Genomic DNA, 25592 nt, shown 5'->3' on the forward strand with positions numbered 1-25592 from the left:
TCTGACCAATTACTCGGTTTAAGGGGTGGTGGGTGAGAAAGCACCATGTGTATGACTTCATCATGGCCCCCCCTACACACAATGTTATATTAATAATATCTTCCACGATGTACTGGTTGCATTCTGGGAATTCGTAAATTCCAGGAGGTAGGAGACTGCTTTCTCCCCTTTCATATGTGCCAGCTTAGTCTTGTATGACCTTGATTTGTTCAGTATGATTATCCCCATTCAAATATATACCAAACAATGTGTTTTGGTCTTGCTGGATTTTATGAATTGTGTGTGAATTTTGTCAAGTTGTGATCTGGGCTGAGGGTGTCCCCACGCGCAGCTGCTTTCTGGGTAGATGTTTTATGGCATGCTATGTGTTTCTAGTGCTTTAATTGCCCTACAAACCATGTGTGACAGAACTGACAAGTTTTGTTATAGCTTTACAATAGATCAGAGGTAAGTGTTAAACTGTAGAGTTTTTATGGTCATTTGAAACTAACAGGCATCCTGCCAGGACTCAATTAGTTGTTTACAGCTCTGACTAAGGCCTGTGTGCTGTCCCTAAGTTGAGATAACAGGCTCTTTTGAAGTGTGTTAAAAGTCAAGGCTACAGATTCCATAGATTGAGGGAGGGGGTAAGAAAAAAATGGCTGAGGCCTGACAAGATGGCTGACGCCTATATCTTCCATGTGCCTAATGCACACAACCATTACAGGACCACCTGGGGGGGAGTTTGGAGTAGTCACATCTGTAGTTTTGCATATAATTGAAGAACTTGGTCCCAAAAACTATGTACAGGGGGACATGCCCAAAGAACATGCATAAGCAAACCTTGGTTAAGTAGACAACGCGAACTTACTCATGGGGAGGAGTTTATTGTTGATCTCCTGGGCCTTACTAGCTAGGGATAAATGATGGGTGAGTGTAAAAGATTTATTCTAATCTTCCTGGGGGATCAGTATATCCAGGTCAGAAGCCCACTTAGCAATATAGTTCAGAAGGCCAGGGTGTGTGCAGGTTAATAGAGCATTATAAACAGTAGAAAAGGTAAATTCGGGTGCCGAATCTTGCAAAAGCAGGGCTTCCATGGGCAAAAGGTCCCCACTCAACATGTTCTGAGTTAAGTACACTTGACCAGTAGGCACAATTGAGGAGAGAGGCAAATGTGATCAGTAACGCAAAATTTGCACTAATAGTCGGAACGCAGATTTATGCTACATCAAAAACCTGGAATGGGCCAAGGCAGGTGGAAAAGAAGCTTTTTTAAAAAAATATTTTTTTAAGTTGTGCTATATATGAAAATGTGTAACCAATGGTAGATATTATCCTAATTTGACTGCAAAAGTGGAAAAACACTTTAAGAAAACCAGAACGTTCTAGTATCTAGTAAAGCTAAGTAGACACACCTTTAATCTATTGGTTTTATTTCATGAGTCCAAAAGTTAAAGTATTTTCAGAGCTAATAGATCTGCAGAATGGAGTTTGAGGGACGTCTATTCAATTGGCCAAAAAAAATTACATTCTAATTGTACAATCTCTGTAAAGTTTACAGTGTTCTCTGTCCACAACTGTGGTGCCGGTGGAATCCATAATTAATGGGAGCTTGACGCTATCCATTAGGGAACTGTGAATCGTGGTAGTAGTATTGTGCCACTGCTATACCCACAGACAGTTTGTACTTCCAGGAGCCATGTAAATTAAAATATCATTTAGGCTGCAATTGGTTTTTAGGACTCCATGCTGTATCAGGAGCTGTGGGACTCCATTGGTGATGTGCTAGATCAGTGGTTCCCAACCTCAGTCCTCAAGTACCTCCAGCAAGCCCCAACAGGAATTTCTCCAGGATAAAACAGCTTTCATAAATACCAAGCCATTGACAGGGATTTAAATCACCTGTGCAAGGTGAAGGATATCCTGAAAACATGGCTTGTTGGGGGTATTTGAGTGCAGATGCTGGGAACCATAGTGCTAGAACGTAGTTATATTGCTGTTCGAATTCTCTTGTTGAAGTCAAAGTGGTCACTGAACCCACATGCACCAGCCTGTAAAAGAAATCTTAGTTTTAGGTAGACAGTCTTCTGAGTGTATGTCATGCACAATACATATGACTGCTATATGTGATAAATTTTTCTCTGAATACATGGGAAAGGTACATTCTTGACAGTGGGTTTTGCTGGTTGTTGACTGTGAATTGTGTGTCCCTAAATAGTATTCATTGCCTGTCTGGTTCCATTATGCCTGTAGAGGATGTTAAAAGATATTTTGTGTCCAACAGACAAAGATGCAGAATAGGAGCATTAAGCATCCAGAGACTCGGAAAAGAGAAATTCCAAAGCAGCCAACACCCCCCCCCCCCCTTTCCCCCTTCCCCCGTCCTTTTTTACATTTATTATTCCTTGTTTTGTGTGAACATAATGTCCACTGAAATTGATTTTTTTTTTTTTTTAATTTAAGTGTTTCTAAACCCAGAACCCTGCATTTATTATATATGGTCTCCCAGAGTAAATGAAACATGAAGATGCAATTATTTTAGTAAATATAAACCTAAAGGCTAAATACCTTTTCTCATCAGAAGTTAGAGAAGTCTTGTGACTTCTATCAGCATCCAGCAGAGCACTTTTGATTGTCCTATGAGGTTGCATAACCCCTGAACCCTGTCTAGACAGTGTTGATTGGCCCTGTGCTGATTACATGCACTTTCCCAAGAAAAAAAACTATCTAGCAATACACACCAAACTGGGCTTGTGCGTCTTGCCTCCAAGGCTCTGTTCTATCAGCAGATGGATTGGGGACTGTGGAAGAAGGGGAGGATCAGAAAAGATGGGATCAAACCTTCTTTTTACACAATGTGGAGGAATAACCATTTAGTTTTCACAATGAGTATAACAAGCATGCTTTACTGCATATATAGACTGATTTTACTGTTTAGGATTTAGTAACCCTTTAAAGGCACCACAGCCAATTTAAGGTCTTGTATGTTTGGGCTTCAACTTGTATAAGAACAGTATTTATAGCAAGCTTTTACAAGGCTTTAATAAAGCTTTAAGGTCATCTTCAAGCAACGTTGACTTAGGAAAGCACCCATCAGCTGCAGTTTAGGGAGGTTAAACCCCAATTTGAAAGGAAGTGGTCACTGTCACATTAAATACTTACTGGCACTTGTCAGCAGTCAAAATGGTCACATTATTGGGAGCCTGTCCAAATGTCAGGTAAAAAAAAAGTATGCAGTTATTTTTTTTTTTTGTTAGGAGCCTGTAAAGCATTGCACTCAAGATCAGCAGATTCTGGGTGTAATGCCACGGTCCTGCAAAATGTCTGCATATCTGTTTACCTGTATCTTCGGGCAGACAGTTCTACTCTGACAGGAAGAATCAGTGGATTACCAGAGCACTCAACAGCGCCCTGTTCTTTGAGATCTACAAGCCGACAGCTGCAAAGGCTTTCAGCACTTGTAGTTTTCACATTCACAGAACACTGTAAATGATTGATGGGGCCAGGCGGGTGGAGCATATTTTTTAGATTGTGACAGCAAGCTGAAGGAGAAGATCCCCCGATCGCTGTCAAAACGAGGACTCGGGAGCGGATGCTGGTGCTTCTCTAACATTTTACATTACACCCTGAATTTGAGTGTTACATATAACATGTTATGAAAGGTGAACTTATCCTTTATTGCCAATAGAATGAGCTCCTGATTATGTGATCACTGTTGTTGGCTGTCAAAGGGGACACCTGATTGGGAGCATTAGGGGTTCTTAACGCCAGTTTCACAGGCTTCCAATCAAATGATCAGTATGGTTGGCTGTTGGTGGTCACGTGAATGGGAGCCCATCCTTGGGGCCCTTTAAGAGGTTCCTATTGCCAGTAACATTAGCTCCTAATCATGTGATTACTGTAGTTGGCCATTAAAGTGGTCATATGATTGGAAGCCTATCCTGCCGGCCTTTTAAAGGTTCTTAATGCCGGCAGGATGGGCTCCAGATCATATTCTAACTGTGGTTGGCTGTCAAATGATTGGGAGCTCATTCTTTCAGCTCTTTAAGGGGTTTATAATGCTAGTAGCACAAGCCTGTAATCATATTATTGCTATGCTTAGCTGTTAAAGTGGTCATATGATTGGAAGCCCATCCTGCTGGCCCTTTTAAAGGTTTTTAATGCCGGCAAGGTGGTCTCCAGATCATATGGCCACTGTGGTTGGCTGTCAAATTGGTCAAATGATTGGGAGCTCCTTCTTTTGCCCTTTTAAGGTTTTCTTAACTCTGCTAGTAAGGGTACCTACCTATCACAGAGATCATGAGCCAATTCTAATGACTACCAATCTTCACTGTGTGACCAGGAGCTGTCACTGACATCTCAGTCATAGTGCTGGGGGCAAGCGATTTGAATGCACTCCAAGCATAAAACATATGTTAGCTGTACTCATATATGTGGAAGTACAGCATAAAGCACACCTCTGTGCTACCACACACATGCTGCTGGATTCAACAGGTAAACAAGGTGCTTAAAGGCTTCAGTGAACTTCAGCACTGCTTGAAGCTTGTTAAAAGCCCATTGAAACCTGCTAGAAGATTGCTGTTCTATCGAAAGTCACAGTTGTAAAGGCTCCTCTTCTGTGCTAACATTGCTTACATGATTTCACCCACTCCTCCAGACTAACATCCAACATCAAGGCATGTTCCTACATATAGTGGGACCATGTAGAACGAACGTAGCCACCCTCAAACAGAAAGTTGCATCACAACCGCAAAGAAAAACAATTGGAGACTTGAAGGAGGCTGAGAGCACTAGAAGGGACTTTTTATGTTAAATTGTAAATTTACATTTTTACAAAAAAGTGAACAAATATGCTACACTCTTCCCATCCCCCTGATCCCTGCTATATTTACATCCATGGGTGATTTGCTGTCACTGCCTAAGCAACTGGTGCAGCGGTCCAAAAATGTAAAAGCCTCACTCTTCTTCCTCATCTTTCCCTATGACTTTCTGGATGGATCAGAGCGATTCCAATAGATGTTGTCACTCTGATCTGTGCCGGAAGCCTAAAGAGGAGTGGATCTTTTAAATCCCTGCACCGCTGCATCGGCTGTGTGGGAAGTGACAGCTAAGGTGACAGCTAATCACTCACAAAGGTAAGTGGAGCAAGGAAAAGGTGAACTTTCACTTTAAGAATACATATTTGAATATGATTTTTCTTTTTTTTTTTTCAAGTGGTAGTAAAGTCTGTTTAATATGGATCTACAGGTAAGCCTATAATAGCCTATAATAAGGCTTACCTGTAGGTACTGTAGATATCTCCTAAACGTGCACGATTTACCAGATATTTACTTGCATAGTGACATCACCGGCATGTGCACTCTAAAGGAACGGCATACTCATGCCATTCCTTCAGAACTGTGCTCCGAGTACAGTGTCTCCCCCATCACAGCTTAGCCATTTAAGCCGCCAGAGCTTGCAAACCCGGAATAAGGACAGGGGGAAAATGGACACCCTGACCTGGGGAAGATGGACGCCCTGTCAGCGGTGACAATGTACTGCTGGATGGCTTCGTTTTAAAGTAAGTTTCACATAATGTGCTAGTATGCGATGTATTGCCTATAAGGGGAAATCTTTTTTTTCTAATTTTCAGGTTTACTACCGCTTTAATACAGATATTAGTGTCACTTTAAAATGTTACTAAACCCTCAACAGTAAAATCAGTCTGTATATGCAGTAAAGCATGCTTGTTATACTCACTATTGAACCTAAGGGGTTAACCCTCCACATTGTGTAAAAAAGCTGTTTGAATCCTGCCTTCTGTGATCCTCCCCTTCTTCCACTGTCCCCAATATATCTGCTGATAGTACAGAGCTCTAGGAGACACTACGCACATGCTCAGTTTGTGTGTATTGCTATATAGTGTTTTTTTGCTTTTTGAAGTGGGGGGGGGGGGTGCATGTGATCAGCAGAGGGTCACGGGTCATGTGGCCTCAAAGTACAGTCAGAGGAGAATAAAAACTCCTCCTACAAACTGTAACCAGTGCTCGGCTGGACACTGATAGAAGTCACAAGACTGCTATATACTACTGATGAGTAAAGGTATTTAGTAGTTTATATTTATTAAAATAACTGCATTTCCATGTACTGTAGAAGACTGGATATAGTGAACGTAGGGTCCTGGGTTTAGTAACACTTTAAGTTCTGATTCCTCCTTTGAAAGACAGGGCTGTGCTGTGTGGCTGAGCTGTGTAAATCTAAGAACAGGATAAACAGTAATATATTTTTTTTGGCAGGTCAAAACAGCTCTATTATATTGTATGTGTTTGTGTGTATACAGCTATGTGCCTGGAGCTCAGCTTTGGATATGTAAATCTCTATGGCTCATAACTGAAATGAAATGAGTATACCTTTCCTTTAATCTTACAGACCATCATTGGGAGCAATGGATATAATTGTTTAGCAATGTGTAGGTGCCAACAAACCACAATAAATTAACATATCGAATAAGTATTTCCCATTCTTTTATAAAGTAATGAGCACCTCTGACAAGCTATGCTCTAGTAATTAATATCTCGGGACAGATTTGCATAGGTAAAGAAATGGAACTGTATACAGAACCAATTACAAGTGTAACGTGTGAATATGAAGACAAATGAGGGTCTACTGTAAATACGCAGAAAGGACACATGGCTGACTAATTATCTCCAGGTATCATTTACGCTGTGTTCAGGATGATCTAATCCATGCCCTGACCCAGTTCTTTGTCTGCTAGTTGGGCACAAGCACACCTACCATTGGGACTAATGTAAACAAGCAAGAGTGAACACCAATTACTCTGCCAGCGCTCAATCTATCAAGAAATCACACCACCTCCACCCACTTATGAAGAAAATGTGCTACTAAATAGGCAATGAAAATGTCCTTCATCAAAAGTCCATAAACGTTAGTTTCTGGATCCCTTGAGAGGTTCATACCACCATTGTGCTTTAGGTGAAACACTCCGCACTCACCGCTAATTATTGCCTCTCATTACTGATCGGCTCAATGCGCTCACACACTTTATGGCAGCAGAGGATCCAGCACTGGTCAGCAGTCCCCATTAAATTGGTCTTCAATTCCACTAGAAACTCAAGCATAGAGGACACAAAACACTCCTCGGTGTGATCCGGTATAAACAAATTTATTAAAAAGTTAAAAATACACTCACAGAGATAAACCAACTTATAGCTCATCAAATTCAGAGTTTTGTTCCGGCCAGTATCATACTGCATCTCACTGCATCACCAGGATTCGCATCACATCCAGTCATTGTACTAACATCACTATTACTGTATAGTCACGCCCTGATGTTTTGTCCTTCATCTGAGGGTGTCACATGAACCAGCTGACCAGTGCTGGATCCTCTGCTACAATACAGTGTTTGAGCGCATTGAGCTGATCAGTAATGAGATCCAATAATTAGCGGTGAGTGCGGTGGCAAGACGGGAGTGTGTCACCTAAAGCACAATGGTGGTGTGAACCTCTTAAGGGATCCAGCAGCTAAGTTTACGGACTTTTGATGAAGGACATTTTCATTGCCCACTACTTAGTTGCACATTTTCTTCACAAGTGGGTAGAGGTGGTGTGATTTCTTGATAGATTTGAGTGTTGCTAGAGTAATTGATGTTCACTCTTGCTTGTTTGTAATGAGTTTTATTGATTAAAGCAGCAGCTCACTACATTAGATTGAGTGGTTTTTCACCAATCCTCCAAGAATGCTTAATATTGTTGACAGATCACTTTATAGCACATTGGGATTAATAGTAGAGCATGTTATATATGTTTACTGTAGGATTGCCTTACAAAAACCTTGAAACCATCAATAGAACACATGAAGAACGGAAAATGCTTCAGAAACGCACTGGGACACAAGAAAAGGCAATACTGAATACATTTAACTCTGAAATCCTTGCAATGGGGTTGTGCCTGTACTGCAAGGGTTAATTGCTCATTTTTGTCTAGGGGAGAGATGAAGGGAGATTTACTAACCTGATCCTCTCTGCACAAGACTGGTCCCTGCAGCTCCTGCACCCCTATGCTCTAGCAGTCTTGAGCGGTGGACTGTTCCATATGTCATCAAGCCCAGAGCAGGCAGCATAGACCTCCTCTGGATGTGAGGACATCAGGAACATCCCACCGCTTGATTGCGGGAGAGTGCTGTCTGTTGGGGGAGCACTATTTGCCAGTGGAGCAGAGGATCAGGTAAGTATAAGGCTTTCTCCTCTCCCCTGGACAAAACCAGCACTTAACCCTTGCAGTAATGCTGTGACTAATTTTTTTTTTTGCCCTGAGTTCAAACAAAAAATGTGTATTTGGTTAGAAGAGGGAGGGTTAGACCAAGGAGTTTTCCCCACATATGTAATGGGAATTTTCAGGCAACATACACACAAGGCAATATTACAACAAGACTAAAAAAATGATTGAATCAACACACTTTGTACATACAGCTAAAAGCAAAATCAATATATACAGGCGGTTGCAAGATAACGTACTGACTTGCTGTGAGAATAAGACCTCCCTCTTCAAGATGGTAGAGAAGGGAGGAAGACCGCATCACTGCAAGGGAAAACTTTTTTTTGCCCAGAGATCAAACAAAAAATGTGTATCTCTCTAGAAGAGGGAGGGTTAGAACCTCTGGCACCACTGGACAGATCTCCCCTCAGCTCACCCCAGAACAAAACTTGGCCAATGTTCCTGCCTGTGTGATGGGTGCAATTGCCAAGTTGGCCATACGCTAGTAGAATTTCTTCCAAAATGTTTCATTTTAAGGCAGTAGTAAACTCAATTTGAAAACTTGTACCTACAGATAAGTGTATAATAAGTTTTATCTGTGTGTACCGTATTTATTTATTTCAGGTACTTATATAGCAGGGTCAATTTACGCAGCGCTTTACATATATATTGTACATTTACACCAGTCCCTAACCCTCAAGGGGCGTACAATCTAAGGTTCCTAACTCACATTCATATACAAGGGCCAATTTATACAGGATCCAATTAACCTACCAGCATGTCTCTGGAGTGTGGGAGGAAACCGGAGTACCCGGAGGAAACCCACGCAGGCACAGGGAGAACATGCAAACTCCAGGCAGGAGGTGCCGTGGCTGGGATTCGAACCAACGACCAGGTACTGCCCGCGGAAGTGCTAAACATTTAGCCACTGTGCTGCCCACCTTGAATATTTCCTAAACGCTGTTTAGGAGATATTCACATTGGTTCTAGCCAATGACATCACTGTGCATGCGCAGTATGCTTTGCATTCAGGACGTACTGAGCAAGCCTTGAATGCAGAGAGCACTGTGTCACGTTTGTGACTCTTGTTTTGCATGAGCGGGAATGACGCCATCGCTGCCTGGCCATTCAGAGAGCGCAAACCCGGAAGGAAGCACCGAGAGCATGGCAGCTCAGCGCTGGAAGGCTCCATTTGAAAGGCAAGTCTGTCATAATGTGCTATTATGCAGTACACATGCAGTACACACTAGCACATTATGGCATAAACCTTGAAGGGTCCATTAACAAAGAAAATCGGTAGAGTTTACTGCCACTGTAAGAAAAAAAAGTTTTTTCATCAAATTAACACATTTTTAACGTGTGTATGGTTTTTGTTCAGGAAATTAAATTTATTCCAAAATGTTCAAAGTAAACAAAAGTTTTAAGTACTTTCGATGGACGTTTGTCCAGTCATGTGAATGTTAATGCGAATATTCGTACAAACGTTCATTAAAAAAGCTACTAGTGTATGGCCAGCTTAAGGCCTCATGCACACAGGGCGTTTGTGCAGCAACTTTTAGGAGCTTCTGGCTTTTATTTTACTGCTTCCAAACATGCCTCCATGTTATCCTGTGTCCATGCATACATAGACGTTTAGAAGCTTTTAGTGGTGGGGCTTTAGGAGGCAGGAATAAATAACCCACTGCCATTGCATCCAGGAGCAGCAGCGTTTGGGCTGAAAAAAAATGCTTGAAGCTACTAAAAGCTGCTAGCTTATGGCTAAATGGTTGGCACTTCCGCCTGGCAGTACTAGAGTCGTTGGTTCGAATCCCAACCACGGTACCTCCTGCCTGGAGTTTGCATGTTCTCCCTGTGCCTGCATGGGTTTCCTCCAGGTACTCCGGTTTCCTCCCACTCTCCAAAGACATGCTGGTAGGTTAATTGGATCCTGTCTAAATTGGCCCTAGTATGTGTATGTATGAATGTAAGTTAGGGACCTTAGATTGTACACCCCTTGAGGGTTAGGGACTGATGTGAATGTACAATATATATATGTAAAGCGCTGCGTAAAATCGATGGCGCTATATAAGTACCTGAAATAAAATAAATAATAAATAAATGTGCCTAAACGCTGGGCGCGCTTAGTGCTTGAGCATTAATTAATTTCAATGGCCAGAATAAATTATTTATAAAATTAACACCCAAAAGCTGGACGCCTGTAAAAGCTCCTAAAAGCTTGTAAAAGCTTTAGACACTTTTACAAACATCAGGCATTTTCTTTGCAAAAACGCTGCTGGCTTCTAGGGGAGTTAAATAACCATCCTGTGTGCATGAGACCTAAAGCTCATCTCCATGTTTTAGTGACGTTTAAACTGATATTAAGGTAACAATATTGTTGTTGGGTATTTTTTTAATAACAAACATGTTATACTTACCTGCTCTGTGTAATGGTTTTTCACAGAGAAGCCTGAATCTTCTTCTCAGTCCCCCCGCTGGAGCTCCTGGCCCCTCCCTCTTGCTAAGTGCCCCCAGAGCAAGCAGGTTGCTATGGGGGCACTCAAGCAGGTTTGCTCCTGAGCTGCTGATCTGTGTCTCCATTCACACACTCCTCTCTCTGGTCAGTGGCTCACTGGCTGTGATTGACAATGGCTTCCTCTGCTATCTCAGCCAATGAGGAGGGAGAGTCCCCAGAGAGCCGAGGCTCTTGTGCACATTGGTAGATCTTGATGGGGATCACATAAGTATTAGTGGGGGCGCTGGGGGGATTGCTGCGCACAAGTTTTTTTTTTTTTTTTTTTTTTTTTTGTACCTTCATGCATAGAATGCATGAAGGTGAAAAAAAATTATAACCTTCGGTCTTTACAACCACTTTAAATTGTTTGGGCCAAGGAATAAACTTAGATTATGTAAACCCAACTTTTTATTTTCCTGATATGTACTCGCTGTGCCATGTTCGTGTATGTAAAAGTATCCTGTTCTCTTTGTATTGATTTCTTTGTGTGAATTCCTTGGTGTTTCTGTCCCTCACTCTGCTGTCCTATCCAAAACTGACCACACTAGGCAAGAGAGCACAGCATGGTCAGGTTTCTAGCTGTGCTGGCAACTCAGTATGCTTTACTCCAATTATCAGACTTGTGCTGACATGCCCAAAGTGCACACAGCCATTTATTGGGAAGATAATTGTACTGCTGTTTCTGTTCTCTTTGTATTGCTTCCGTTGTGTGAATTCCCTGCTGTTCCTGCCCCTCCCTCTGCGTTCCTATCCAAAACTGACCACACTAGGCATGAGAGCACATCATGGTAAGTTTTCTAGCTGTGCTGGGAACTCAGTATGCTTTCCTCCAGTTATCAGACTTGTGCTGACACGCCCAAAGCGCACACATCCGTTCATGGGAAGATCATTGCACTGCTGTTTCTCCTCCCGCAGCCCTCTAAGATCCTTATGCAACTGAGAATAGAGGGAATGTGATGACTTAAAAAAAAAAAGGGGGGGGAGTGTATTTAGAATTATTTTTTTATAGGTAGGTATACACAAATATTTTGCCTTTCATTTCTATTTTAAACTGGGTAATGGGGGTTCACATATACTTTAAGAGATGTAACAAAGACAGAGATGGGCACACGTTATTAGAGCAAACCTATTTTTCTTATGCAAAGGGCCCAAATCATTTTAGGCCATGCTTCAGGTTTAAATTGCACATTTTATTTACAGATCTGCTTGTTTGATTCATCTCTGTAATGTATTGCTGTCTCTGTCCCCAATGGAACCTACAGTCTACTGTCCATGCCACAGTCACCCCCCCCCCACACACAGCAACGCCAGTATAGATGAAGGCCAATTATTCATCAGTATGTGTTTGGCTTGTTGGAGAATACAGGAGCACCCAGAGCTAACATGACAAGAATATAAAATCTCAATGGAGACGAAGTCCCCAATAACATCAAACCTCGGACCCCAGTGCTGCAAGGCAGGCATGCTAAACACTTGCAAGGGATAGTTGTGGATAATGATAGAGAGTTTGGCTCGTGTCCAAGAACAAGGACAGTTGGGAGCTACGAATTTTGTCAGCCCATGCCTGGATTGTAGGTTATAGTCCCCAGCCACAGTGTTTACTATTCATCTTTTGTCCATCCTCTTTCATTTTATTGTACTTTGCTCCGTGCCGCACAGTAGCGACAGCGTGGAGATAATTGCTTTCTCTTACCAGCTAAGCGGCTATAAACACACAGACAGTCCGGATGAGACAGATCTGTGAGCATTGCAGAGAGCCAGCCAGCTAATGGTGAAGGGGAAGAATAAAGGAAGTGATGAAGCAGCTTATTGCTTTGAAAGGCAATTGCCAGAATGCTGCGTCTGCAGCACCGTATGGCATTGGGGTATAAAACTGTAGCTGTTTGTGATGAACTAGCTGTGTGCAGGAACAATGGGCTTAATCTGGGAAATAATGGCTGGGAAATAGTGTAATCTGCTCTGAGTTTAACACCGCTAATAACCAGCTTCTGTTATGTAGTGTTGGAGACATCTGAAGATGGTGTCCTTCTAGAAGAAGAATGGGATGTCCAGGTTTCTCCAGCAGATTTCAGGTGATCATGTTAGAGGTTAAATTGCGGCTTACACAAAAATGCAAACTCTGGAACTCTATAATGTAGATGAAGCTGGAAAAAAAAACAATATCTATTATTCACCGTGGACCTCCTTTTTCAAGATTTGTTGCCCTGGACATGTCCTTGCCTCCTAGCCTTGGGACCTTTGTACCTGTACCTTACCATGCAATCTCAGTATGGCCTCATGCTTACTAGACATTTTTTATGTTGCTCTTGGGGGAGTCTGGCATTTTTGTTTCCTGCTTTTAACCCATCCCAGCCGCATGTTGGCCTATGTGTTTATGCACACACAGACATTTAGCACACTGATGCAGTGCGGGATTCACATAATCGCACCCTGTTCATACAAACCGCTGCGGGTGTGTGTTGTAAGTTAACCTTCCTAGCGGTAATCCCGAATGTGACTCGGGGTTAATTTACAGTACCAAAAGCAGTAACCCTGAGCCACACTTGGGATTACACTGTAGTGCTTGTTCTGCGATCCCCCGATCCTTACCTTGTCCTGCGATCCCCTGATGTCCTCCCGCTGTGTCCTCCGGCCGATGCTAGCATCTGTCTTCCGGGTTCCCTTTCCTGGGAGCGTCGCGACACAGGCTGGGAAGAACCAGTGGGAGATTCAGAAAAGTAAAAACATGACATACACACAATACATTGTAATCTGATAGTATTACATTACTGTATCCCTAGTGCTTTGTCCAGTGCCCGCCTGCACTTTTACCGTTCTTTCTGCCTGTTAACTTGAGAACGTCCATGGCATCCTAAAAACGGTTTTAGACCAACTAGAAAACCGCAATAGTGAATTAGAATCACTTGCAGAATTGAGCGAAAGTGATTTGTGGGAAATTCGTCATCAGACATTGAAAGTGACGACAGCGACAATTCTGCGACTGAAATTTGAAGTAGAGAACCAAGTTCTTACATCGCTGAGCTCAGTGTTTTTTTGGTTTGATTACATTTTTGAATTAATTGTATTATTATGTTATTTTTATTATTTATTATATTATAATTTATGATATCGTGTTTCAAACTTTATCCTACCCAGGATGTTTACTAGACTCTTGTTTGGACAGATTTAAGTGAGTTATTCCTAGGAATTACAGGCCTACAATATAAAACAAATTTCCATGCAAAATAATGTACCGCTTTGACATTCAAAAATATTGGCATAATTAGACCGCCAGGGAGGTTAATGACACCCCGAAATCAGTTTGCAAACCGCGGAGCAATGTGCAGAATCAGATCGCATGGGTTTGAAGACCCATGCAATCCGATTTTGGTGCAGACAAAAAAAGGATCCTGCAGATGCTGTTCGATTTGAGCCATACAGAATGTATGGATCAAATTGCACCGCCCAGAAATTGCATGTAATTTGCACAGGAATGCGGTGCAGTTCCTGTGCGACTCACATGCAATGTGCCACACCACATCAGTGTGAACCTGGGCTTAGAGGAGTTTAGAGGCAGAAAGAAAAACCCACTTCCAGTGCATCCAAAAGCAGCAGCGTTTTGGCAGGAAAAAAAACGCTTGACGAGCCTAAATGCGTTTAATCATGCCTAAGAGCTAGGCACGTTTAGTGTGTTTTTGTTTTTTTTTTTCATTTCAATGGCCAGAATAAATTATTATTCTGACCAATGAATTGAATTAAGGCCCAAGTGCTTGAGGCATCTACAGTAAATGTGTTATGCGTGTTTACAAACCTCAAGCTTTTTTCTGCTAAAACACTACTTCCAGGAGGAAAGGCGCAAAGGAGAGATAGCAAAAATGTCCAAAGTGCCTGAGACCTAAGATGGAATGCCTCCATAGTGTATCATGACGCCTAGTAAAGGTTATAGTTATTAAGGCCTCATTCACCTGAGCAACACATCCCTAAAAAGTTTTGCGACCTGTGTTTGGGGTGTCATTAACTTATGACACCCACTGCAGAGCACAAATGGGTTTTTTTGTTTGGGGGTGCGAATCCTGTGCAGTCATGGTATGAATTGTCCCTTAATGCGTAAAAATTGTTGTTTTTTTTTTTTTTAATGGCATATGTGTTAATACATGTTCTCAAAAGCAAATTTTTGAATTTTTTGTTACGGATCTCAACGCCATTCATGTTTACCCATCTGTGGGAAAGTCTCCATTGAAAACAGTTCATATTCGTGATTAAAAATTGGTTGTAGATGCTTTTTTTTTTTTTTTACAGCTTTCTGAATGAGTCCTTGGATCGATTCTAAGAATGTGGCCCTAGAAGGCCCAGTATTTTTGTGCCCCCATAGGCTGCATGCATAAATAATCTCAACTAATCTTATGATGGATCTTTCTGCCTGAGATTGGCAGAAAAATCCAGCGTAAAAAATACTCAGTCTGGTGAATATTTACGCATGTTGATTTGCATATTTGCTTGCGTTCAGGAATGTTGGCTTTCTTTTTCTCTGCTGGGCGACAGAGGAAAACTCTGAAATAATACAATAGTTTTGTTTTGTGTAAATTTTTTGTAATTTCCTAAATCTAGTTCCTAGTTGGAGCGCGTACATTATTTGCATTAAAGGGTTCAGGGGAGAAGCTCCCCCATCCAGCCACCGTCTTCTATGTTCTGTAAGCTAGGAGAGTGTGCTGATCAGGTGATATTGATATGGATGATGGGCACTATGTGCGAGGGTAAACCAGAGCAGTGAAGAAAATCGGAGATTACTGGCTGTGTATGTTTTTTCTTTATATTTTAGACAGCATATAGTAATTTTTTGTTTTTGTAGCAGCCAGGATAGGAATTGCAACTGCTTGGAAAAGTCCAATAATTGACCTAACGATGATGAAAAGCAAACTTACTTGGACATACATATATACTGTATGTTCGAACCCAGCATACAAGTCCACCATAAAATAATTTGTCCCCTTTCACAGTCATATAGGATTGTTTGTGCTGTAAGATTGTCTTCAACTCTCCATAGATTCTCACCACATGACAAAGCCAATCAAGTATTTCAACTCATACGTGTGTCAAAAAAAGGGGTAAGCTCCTCTTCCTCTTCTTTTAGGGTAGTATTCTCTCCTCATGCAAAAATTATATACAAAAACCGCATATAGTGTATTATCTGCCTAAATCATAATAGAATTTAAGTATTCAACTCAAATAAAAACTGCAACCAATGTGCCAACTTATCCACTACGTGACAACATTCCAATATCTGTGTTCCTTACTCTTGCCCTCCAATCCAAACTTTCATGCTTTTTTTCTCTTCTTTACTTAATAATGTAATTCTCCCAAAAAACAAAAATTCATATAGTGTAGTACTTCCAATAACAGTAGAATACTGATAGTGTTATTGTACTCACACTCTTTCAACCTTTGTGATCATCACAAACCAGTGCCTAATCCACTATTGGTGTCCCAGCACCTTACGACTTATGCAGCTTACCAAATCCTCCTAGACTCTGGAGCATAACAATCTCATAGGCCACCGCTTCACCTCCTATATTTGCCTCTATCCTCAGTTTCAAATTCAATGTTATCCATATGCAACCAAACATAGGCAGACCATAGTGTAGCAAGTTAAAAAAAGACTGATTTATTGTTAAAAAGGCTCTTACAATGTGTATACAACACCTGGCCCGGGACCTGTTCCAAGATGGCCACTGCTAGACTTTGTGTCTGACGTCACCTGCTGACGCGTTTCGTCATTACAACTTTATCAAAGGACTTATCATCTTCCCAGGGGGGAAGAATTATCCTAGCGGCCGGAAACTCTAATTAGAATTAATTTTATGTATTTCTTTCATTTATTATATGCATCTTGATGGCAGTTACTATAGCCAATTCCCAGACATGGATTTCAATATATATTGTTACTTGGACATACTTCTTACTACGACATACCTCTTCATGGTTTGAGAGAGTCTGGAACCCATGGGTACAATATCTCCATCTCCCTTGTTAATGCTTGTCATTATGGTGGTTGGGCAGGCCATTGTTTCTCCCATTTTTTTTTTTTTAATTTTATTTTATTTTCTTCTCCCTTTGTTTTCTTTCTCCATTCCTGCTGATGTATTTTATTTAACCCCTATGGGATATCAGCCAACTTGTGTGATGTTGGGATCCTGGTTCTCAGTCTTTGCAGCCTGGTGGGTATTTTACAAATTATGCTTTGGAATTATCCCTATCGTTTGGTATTGCCCGCAACTAGCATTCTTCTTTTTACCCACTCTGAGCAATGCTGGGGATATTTCTATTCCCTGTCTTGTGTTTATGCTCAACCATCTGTCATCAATGCCGGTTTCAATTATTTGTTTGAAGTATATTCCACCTGCATTGTAGACTGTTACTTGATTTAATTTTTGAACAATATCGATACGCCTGTTAAGTTCTTTCCTTTGGTCATTCATGAATACCATAAAATGAGCAATCTATACCATTTTCCCATCCCGTTTTCATGAGATGGGAAAGTAGACAAAGTTGACAGTTTTAGTGTGCAACTCCACCGTCCTAGTCAGATGATAGAAGACTTCATCTAGTCTGATGAAGTATTCCTCCACTTGTTCCCTGATCTTATTTCATACATAAATTGGCCATCTTCATCCATGAGCCATGAAAGATGGTTCTTGATATCCCTGGTAGGGTTCCTCTGTGCTCCCTTGTGGTGACAGTGTGGATTTGGAAATGTTTTGTTTTGTTACATTATTCGTTTATTATCGCAGCCAACTTGTTCTCCAGTCAAGTATAAAGTAATCATTTATAAGTGGGTGCAGATTGTTTCTGACTCCTTTTTTTTTTTTCTTAATAGAGCTAAATAACGCTGTAGATGAGAATTTGTCTTTCATTCATAAGCAGAACGCTTTGTACATCTTAATTGAAAATATAGACTCTGGAAAACATTGAAATGCGAAAGAGCAAACTTCTTTCAGAGATTAATGCGTCAGATAGACATTGCCAGTCTGGAGAAACAAAGGCACACTCAATAAGTAATGCATTCTCTTTCTGTTTAATAGTTCATTTCAGATTTTAAATCATTTGTCATTTTTTAAAAAGGAATGAAAGATGAGCCAATGTGGGATAGGAGTTGGATCCTATAGTCATTTCTCAAGGGCTCACAAAATGAAAGAAACAATTTAAATGTTTTCCTATTTCAGATGAAGTAGATAATTCTTGTGTGAATGGTATTGTAGATAAATATATCTTCTAGATTTTAAAAATCAACTCAAAACATTTTCTGTTTTTTTGTGAAATAAGTCTGTTTCGCTTCTGCTTAGGGCTTTTCCCCACCTTTTGGCATAACTGTGCTAGGCAGAGAGAGTTAGTCTTACTCTCCACCTTTTGCAAAAAAATTATAAATGCACCCATATTGATTATTAAAAATTGGCATTTATTATTTTCATTGCATTGCAGATGCAATGCTCTGCCTCCTGCAGACTATTCCTCCAGCTACAGGTCTGTTCCATGGTAAGGACCTTCAATTACGAGGCTGGAAGAAGTATCAATGAACTAGAGTCCCTCTGCCACGGTGCACAGATTCCTGTGAATGAATGACACTGCTGTGTGGGCAGAGGCACATATGCTAGTTTTTTCTTAATGCAAGTCTACCAGGCAGGGTCTGGCTGACTAAAAACAGATCTTGTAGTCTCTAATGATTGGTACCCAGAAATCATGTGATATAGGCTGCCTTAACTGGAACCTCCGTTACTAAAGTTTCTGATTCTGGCAGGCAAAAGAAACTTTTATCCAGACTTGCATAAGTACTGGTTTAAAGCCCCAATAATGATGAATAACAGGCACATCCAGCTTAATTTTTCAAGTATTTTTGAGTATTAGTGCCCCCTGGTGTACTCTTCAGTCACTCTGCTAGACAAGTAGCAACCACCACTTTTGGTGGCTTGCTCTAACCTACCCATCACAACTCACACCTTTTGGATTGTAAAGTCACCCATTTCAGCAACTCACCGAAGGAGGCACCGGAGTGGGAGGTCAGGGGCCAAGGACCACAGGAGGTGATAACTGTTTGCGTATGATCGAGCCCCAGCGCTCCAAAAACTGGGCATCTCTGATATGCAAATGCTGGAAATTGAAGTTATATGGGTGTGCCTATTATGCAACGTAAGCAGTGTTTTAAACACTGACCATGGGTTTTGTTTAAAGAATGACCTGTCCCTTATTGATTAATGTGAAGTTTGAATTATGAAAGACCCTTAACAGAACTATGTGTGTAATAGCCAGTGTTTCTCCTTTACTGTTGTGTGATAGAACTGCAGAAATTCTGATGATGCTTAGCCCACGTCATATTCGGCTCGTATAACGATTTGCAACACTAAAAGCTGAAGCTGAATTTTAGACGAAAAATTTACGGATTAAGCTTTTAAATGGTTTGCTCAACTTTGTCAGGTAAAAGACTGAAGTTTAAGACATCAAAGATATGAAAAGTGACCCTGGAGGCTGCTTGGGTTATTATTTCAGAGTCCTGCTGGGAACAAGTGTTGCACTTAGTTACAGCTCTATAATGAATCCTGACCAAGAGGAACGAAAAAAAAAATAATTGATTACCTGATTTCTTTTAACCGTTTTCAGAAATTATGTTTCCATTATCCTTGATGTGGAATTGTGGGATTAATACATACGTTTTTAGCAATTTCCCAAGAGATGCAAGCTCTTCTGAGCTACACTAGACTTGAATATTCAAATTCTTAAGCTGCTGTTGCCGGCAGCTTTCAGCTAAGTTGCTTAACTTTGCTTTAACACCTTGTTCTCTAGACACTGCTGTAAATGTTATGTCTTAGGAAATAAAGAATGGTACCTACAGAAATAAGAGAACATGCAACCATTCATGGTTGGGACATGGAATGGGATTTTCTCTGTCAGCACTGGACTCATGTTAGCTGCATAGGCGAGAGAAAATGAGAAAGAAAAATATGGTGGAATACTGGTTGGCACCAGTGGGCAAAAGTGGGTTTGCTTTAAAAAAAAATCCCCTCCAATGTTGGGGTCTTGTGTGTGTGGAGGCTGCTGCATTATTTAAAACTATTAGTTTCTACATTTTAGAATGGGGTGTCTTGAGACCATCCATAATTTTAAAGGCTGCCTTGACTGGAAAAAAGGTTGAGAAATATTGGTTTAGATATTGCAAGTGCAGAATATGTTCAGTGGAGCATATGCTTTAAGAAACATTTCACTGTGAGAGGCTTTAAAGCAATTCTAAAGGTTAATTATTTTTTTTTGTAAAATAACAAACATGTCTATACTTACCTGCTGTTCGGTGGTTTTGCACAGAGCCGGCTGGATCCTCCTATTCCATGGTCCCCCGCAGGCTCTCCTGGCTTCTCCTGTCTGTCAGGTGCCCCCACAGCAAGCAGCCTGCTATGGGGACACCCTCTGCTCCTCCGTATGTCCATTCACACACAGAGCCATGGCTTAGCCCCACCCCCTCTCCTCATTGGCTGTGATTCACAGCAGCAGGAGCCAATGGCTCCCACTTGCTGTCTCAGCCCATGAAGAGGCAGAGACCCGGGACAGTCAAGGCTGTCATTCACATCACTGGATCGTGATGAGGCTTAGGTAAGTATTGGGGGAGCTGCTGCACACAGAAGAGTTTTTACCTTCATGCATAGAATGCATGAAGGTAAAAAACCTTCATCCTTTACAACCACTTTAAAGCAACTTTGTCAATATAATAAATATATTTTAATATTAAATATCAGTGTATACATAACTATTACAGCTGTCCATGTGTCAGAGTCTGCTGCGATATCTTCTACAGTAGTAGGAAAGTAAACAAACATTTGTGAGATCATTGATCTCAAGGGGTCCTAGGGGGCTACAGCTCTGGTTCTGCTTGCTGATGTCCATGTCACTATTGTATGCTGTGATAGGCAGAGGACAGAAAGAGGAGATGGTGAGAGCTGCATGGGACCCAGGAGATGGACAAACCCTGGAAGTGTCAGTTTCAGTGCCGACTTCCGCACAAGATTTATCAACATCAGAGCTGAATTGGTGGAACAGGAAAGGTAAGTATTCTGACTTTTTACTCTTCAAAAAAGAAAAACTAGGAATCTGTAGCAAAGTTTAAGTACACAGGTCACAAGGGGGATTTTTCTCAACTCATGAAAATTGGAATAGCACTGGACTGTGGCAGTTTCATATGTCCTGTATACTTTGCCAATTTACCTTTGCTAATTTTGACTATATTTAGCAGATTGCCATATTTTACATGCTTGTTTGTACATCCTTTAGTTAATTTCTCTGTACACTGAAAAATGTTGACTGTATTGCAGTGATGACAAAAATGCACAAGCTCGTCAAGAAGAGGAAGAAGATGTAGTGGAAGTGGAGGAGGAAGAGGTTGACGACGATGAGGATGATGGTGAGGATGTGGAGGAGCCTGAAGAAATCTTTGAAGAAGCTACTGAGAGGACCACAAGCATTGCCACAACCACTACCACCACCACAGAATCTGTGGAAGAGGTTGTAAGAGGTAATTTTAGAATGTATTCCCTTATAAAATTCTACACATCATTTTAACAGCCATCGTAAGCAGTGTGTATTAATGGTCTATTCTTATAATTTATAGAACTGTAAGTTTCAAGGGTGGTAAAGATCCCATTCAGTTCCCCTCACTGCTGCTGTTAAGATTGTGTTCTAATTCAATTAGAACACTGGAGTTAGAGTTCCACCCCTGTGTTTTCTCCCCTCTACTGGGAAATCTGTGGGCAGGGATGTGACTTACATTTATTCTTTAATAGAACTGTCTTAATGGCAGTGATTGATGGGAAATAGCATGGGACCTTTACACCAACTGACCTCTCCTTTAAAAGCACCATGGTAAGTAATGGTGCAATAGTTGCCTTACCTTAGAAAACACCACTTAGCATTAACTGTTTAAAGTCTAGTACACATGGGCCAAATGTTGGGCGGCATCAGCTAGTTCAATAGAAACCTGCCAACCTTCAGTCCGTGTGTATGGCAGCCGGTCTCTTGGCTGGTTTCTGTCGAAGGGGCATGACTGAAAAAGGTCTGCCGATTGGCACCCGATCAGCTCTCCTAGTCATTGACTAGTGTTCTCGTGTGTGTGTGTGTGTGGGGGAACCATCCCTCCGGTCAGAACACAATAGTACAGCAGGGGAGATCACTGTACTAGTATCAGACAGCGGTTCCCCCTGAGCTGTCAGTTTTATTCCATTTAGCCCACTGGGTTGAATGAAAAAAAAAATGGTGTGTACTGGGCTTAACAAATGGTGATATCCTTTTAATAGTGTTACTTATTTTTGCGTATATAAATATATATACAGCACGTTTGTGTATATATAATTTATATGCAGATGTTTGCTTTGCTATTATTAGCATTCATTTCCATTTTTTTATGTTGGCTGACTTCACCCAAACATAGAAATGAAGTTGTAAGTAAAATTTTAAGAGGTATAGCCTGGTAGCACTACTTTGCTACTTACACATAATTAGGCTGACTTCATTTCAGATGGTACAGTTTGTCCAGTGTTCCTTTGTGTGTAAGTTGTCACTTGATAGTACCAGTTTGCTAAGTTCCTTTACTCTATTCTGTTTTCTGATATTATAATTTTTTCATAGAAATAGTGTATAGAGTTGTAGTTTCTGTCCAGGCAGGCATGTTTATGACAAAAGCCTGGCAAACTTATATTTGATATTGTATGCTGAAAAATAATGTTGCAGGTTTTGGGTATTAGGAATTTTCAGCCAGACGTATACCTAAAAGCTAAAGTTTGGCTAACCAGTTCTTTGGCACAATTTAAGGTTTTAGTGCAATCAGAAAAAAATGTACGATTGGCAAATAATTTTAAGCAAAATAGCACATGTAAACACTGCCTAGGAACCCAAAGTGATTCAGGAATTTGATGTCATCATTACATTTTGCCCACACCTGCCTCTGTTCATGGGATAACACTGATGGTGTCCTCAGGTCTAGTAACAAGAGGAGCTCCTCAGTGACAGCTTGCACCTCCAATAATATGATGGCCTTCTCACGGCTACATATCATTGCTGAGTGGATAACAAAGTGGTCTGAGAGCCTGGGGTTGTCCACTGAAAGTTCTGTATCTTTCACAACTGATATTTCTTTCACTCTCTGAAGCTTAGGTCTACCCGAGTCTAGATTCACTTTAAAGGGCTTTTATTGCCTGATGTGGAATGCTCTATAACTGTCAATATTTCCTTCTATTGTTATTTCCAAGCATTTTGCAGTATCTTGCTGTACCGATGATGATTACCTCTTGAGTCCCACAATAGATTGGAGATTCCGGGGGTTTTTCTGGACTGCCAGGAAGTATCTGGCTGCTGGTTAGCCATCCAGTAGTCAGAGTGGGCAAAGCAGACAAAAGGGGATTTAATCTTGGCACTTAGGTGGCGTATTTACAGGGAGCTCTTACACATGAGAAGCATCATGCACAACTGTTGTTTTGTTCAGACTATCAAAGTGCCTGAAAAGGGTTATAGCAAGCAGTTTGTTTTGATAATTGCAAATGTAAATGGCGCTTTCTAGTGAATTGTAATAATCTAATGCCATTTTCTTCCTATAAAGCAAATTGTCTTTGCGGGTTGGAAATATGGCGTTAATTGGCAGTGCCGTAGCGCAGCTGTGCACACATCTTGAAAGCCGAGAACTCTTTTGATATGCACCACAGTCTGCTTGGATTCATCCCAGCTCTGGGTGTCACAGGAAGTCACAGCCCTTCAATTAATTCTTCCTTAAAGGCATGGTTCTCCCAAAATTGGTGCTTTCCTTTTCGATAGATGCCAACCAGTTTACTCCCCACAATGTTTTATTTATCAGGGACTCCATTGGTGAGATCTGTACACCAGAATTTGTCTGCCTTCTCCAACAAATAGGTATTGGCTTAGCCTTTTCCCACTGGATTTTGTTTTACCGGTTTTATGTTTTAAATGCCGCAGGAGGTGAGGGTCTCCAGTGTGAAAAGGGGCATAGCTGGGAGCATCAGAAAATCAGAAATCAATGGATATTTCAGCTTCTATCCTAATCGAGATATCAGTTGTTGGTGAACCTGACCTGAAAATTGTTTTAGCTGTGTTTGTATGCCATGCTGCTTTCAAACTAAATTGGGTTCCTCCACATTTTGCAAATAGAGGTGTGTTCTGAGCAAGCTGAGACTGGCCCTTGCCGAGCAATGATCACCCGATGGTACTATGATGTCACGGAGAGGAAATGCGTACCGTTCATATATGGAGGCTGCGGTGGCAACCGCAACAACTTTGATTCCGAGGAATACTGCCTGGCAGTCTGTGGCAACGTCAGTAAGTGGTCTTTCTTGACCTGTGGCAGCCTGTTGCCACAGCCTCTGTTCCCGATAACAAGTCACTTCCTGGAAACCGACCTGCCTTGTAACTAACCTCACCACTTCCCGGTGTTAACCTCCTCTGTCACCTTTGTGTCCTATTAATTGCTTTCTGTGGAAGCACGATAAACAGCCAGTCTGCATCCTATGGGGAATTTACAAAGACGATGCATAGAGTTATTCAAGGGCTATCAAGTGCAGATCTCACTGTGATTAATTTATTAATGGATGTTCATCCTACACTAGTTCACCTAAAATTCAAAATGCAGCATTATGTACCCAGTGCAGTAAATTTAGCTGATCATTGGCAACCGCTTTTTCACTTTAGACAGGTGTATATTCAGAGGCAGTTTTTAATGTTGTCTGTGTCCCATTTGAGATTTCCCCTCATGTCTGAAACCTTTCACCTGGCAGGAAAGTGAGAAGATATCTCCTGAATAGAGGTACAGACAACAGTGAAACCCTGAGAAAAGTTTTACATTTTCATCACTCTATTTGAAAGCTAAAAAACTGTTTTTCCTTCTGCCTGTGCCCACACTTGGGGCGGGGGGCAGTGGCGTATTTAGGTTTTGTGCTGCCCTAGGCAACACAAAAATCCCCCCCCCTCCCCGCAGAGAGAGCCTGACATTGATTGACCAACAACACCCCTGTCCCTTTCTAAGAGAGGCTACCACTACCACCTCTCTCCAAACACCAGCAACCCCTCCTCCCCGGCGCTAGAGAAAGAGAGACACTCTCCTTCGCAGCTCTGGACATCCCTGGGAATGAGAGTCAGGCTCTGCATACACCGTCAAGTAGCCTACAGCCTCTTTCATCCTACCTGCTCCCCATGCCACGTGTGTCTTTTCTTCCGTCCCTTCTTCTGGGTGGCGGTGCTGCCCCCCTGAAAAATGCAAATGCCTTGTTTGCCTTGTGGTAAATACGCCCCTGAGCAGGGGGTGGGGAGTGAATTCTCTTCATGTCCTATTATGTCTGAGTGAGGAGAAATCTCTGCAATGGGGATAAAACTGCAATTGAATGTTGACATGATTTTTGACCTCTCACTATCCAAAACCTGAAACAGGTTTGTCAGAAGTTTAGCTTTTTAAAGGTTTTGCCCATGTAGAGTAAAGTCACAGGCTTGCTCAAAGTATAACTAAAGGTAAAACTTTTTTCTAGTTTTTAATAGAATGAAGAAGGATTAGAACACCTTTCAGATTTGTAGTGCTGTCTGTGTTCCCATTAGGGAGAGATCCACCCTCTCTGTTCATCCTGTTTACCATCATCGAGAATGAAAGAAACCCAAAATTTTGGTTGTTCACCAGAGCAAGACTAGAGGGGAAATGTTCCATTGAGGACACTAGTTCTGGAGACCCTGGTGATGACCAGAGATTTCCTGTCACTTTCTGTTTTTACTGTGGGGCAGAATGTGAAGGGAAATCTCACCAGTGTGGGACAACTGGGATGCCAAAATAGGTCAGTGGTTATAACACTCCTTTTTTGCCTTTAGC

General features: G+C 41.4%; 1 protein-coding gene across 4 annotated transcripts in view; it reads left to right on the top strand.

The window, feature by feature from the left end:
• Positions 1–25592, top strand: part of APP (amyloid beta precursor protein) — a 311674-nt gene that overhangs the window by 219514 nt on the left and 66568 nt on the right. For 2 of the 4 annotated variants that reach the window (XM_089659528.1, XM_089659529.1), the window contains exons 6-7: positions 21055–21254; positions 23894–24061. In XM_089659528.1, the coding sequence (XP_089515654.1) occupies positions 21055–21254; positions 23894–24061 (368 nt within the window). The remainder of the gene's footprint in view (positions 1–21054; positions 21255–23893; positions 24062–25592) is intronic. The other 2 variants (XM_089659531.1, XM_089659532.1) reach the window with 1 other exon arrangement.

This window comes from Staurois parvus, unplaced genomic scaffold, assembly GCF_062004578.1.
Source record: "Staurois parvus isolate SC_StPar_1 unplaced genomic scaffold, SC_StPar_1.0 ptg001162l, whole genome shotgun sequence".
NCBI lineage: Eukaryota > Metazoa > Chordata > Amphibia > Anura > Ranidae > Staurois > Staurois parvus.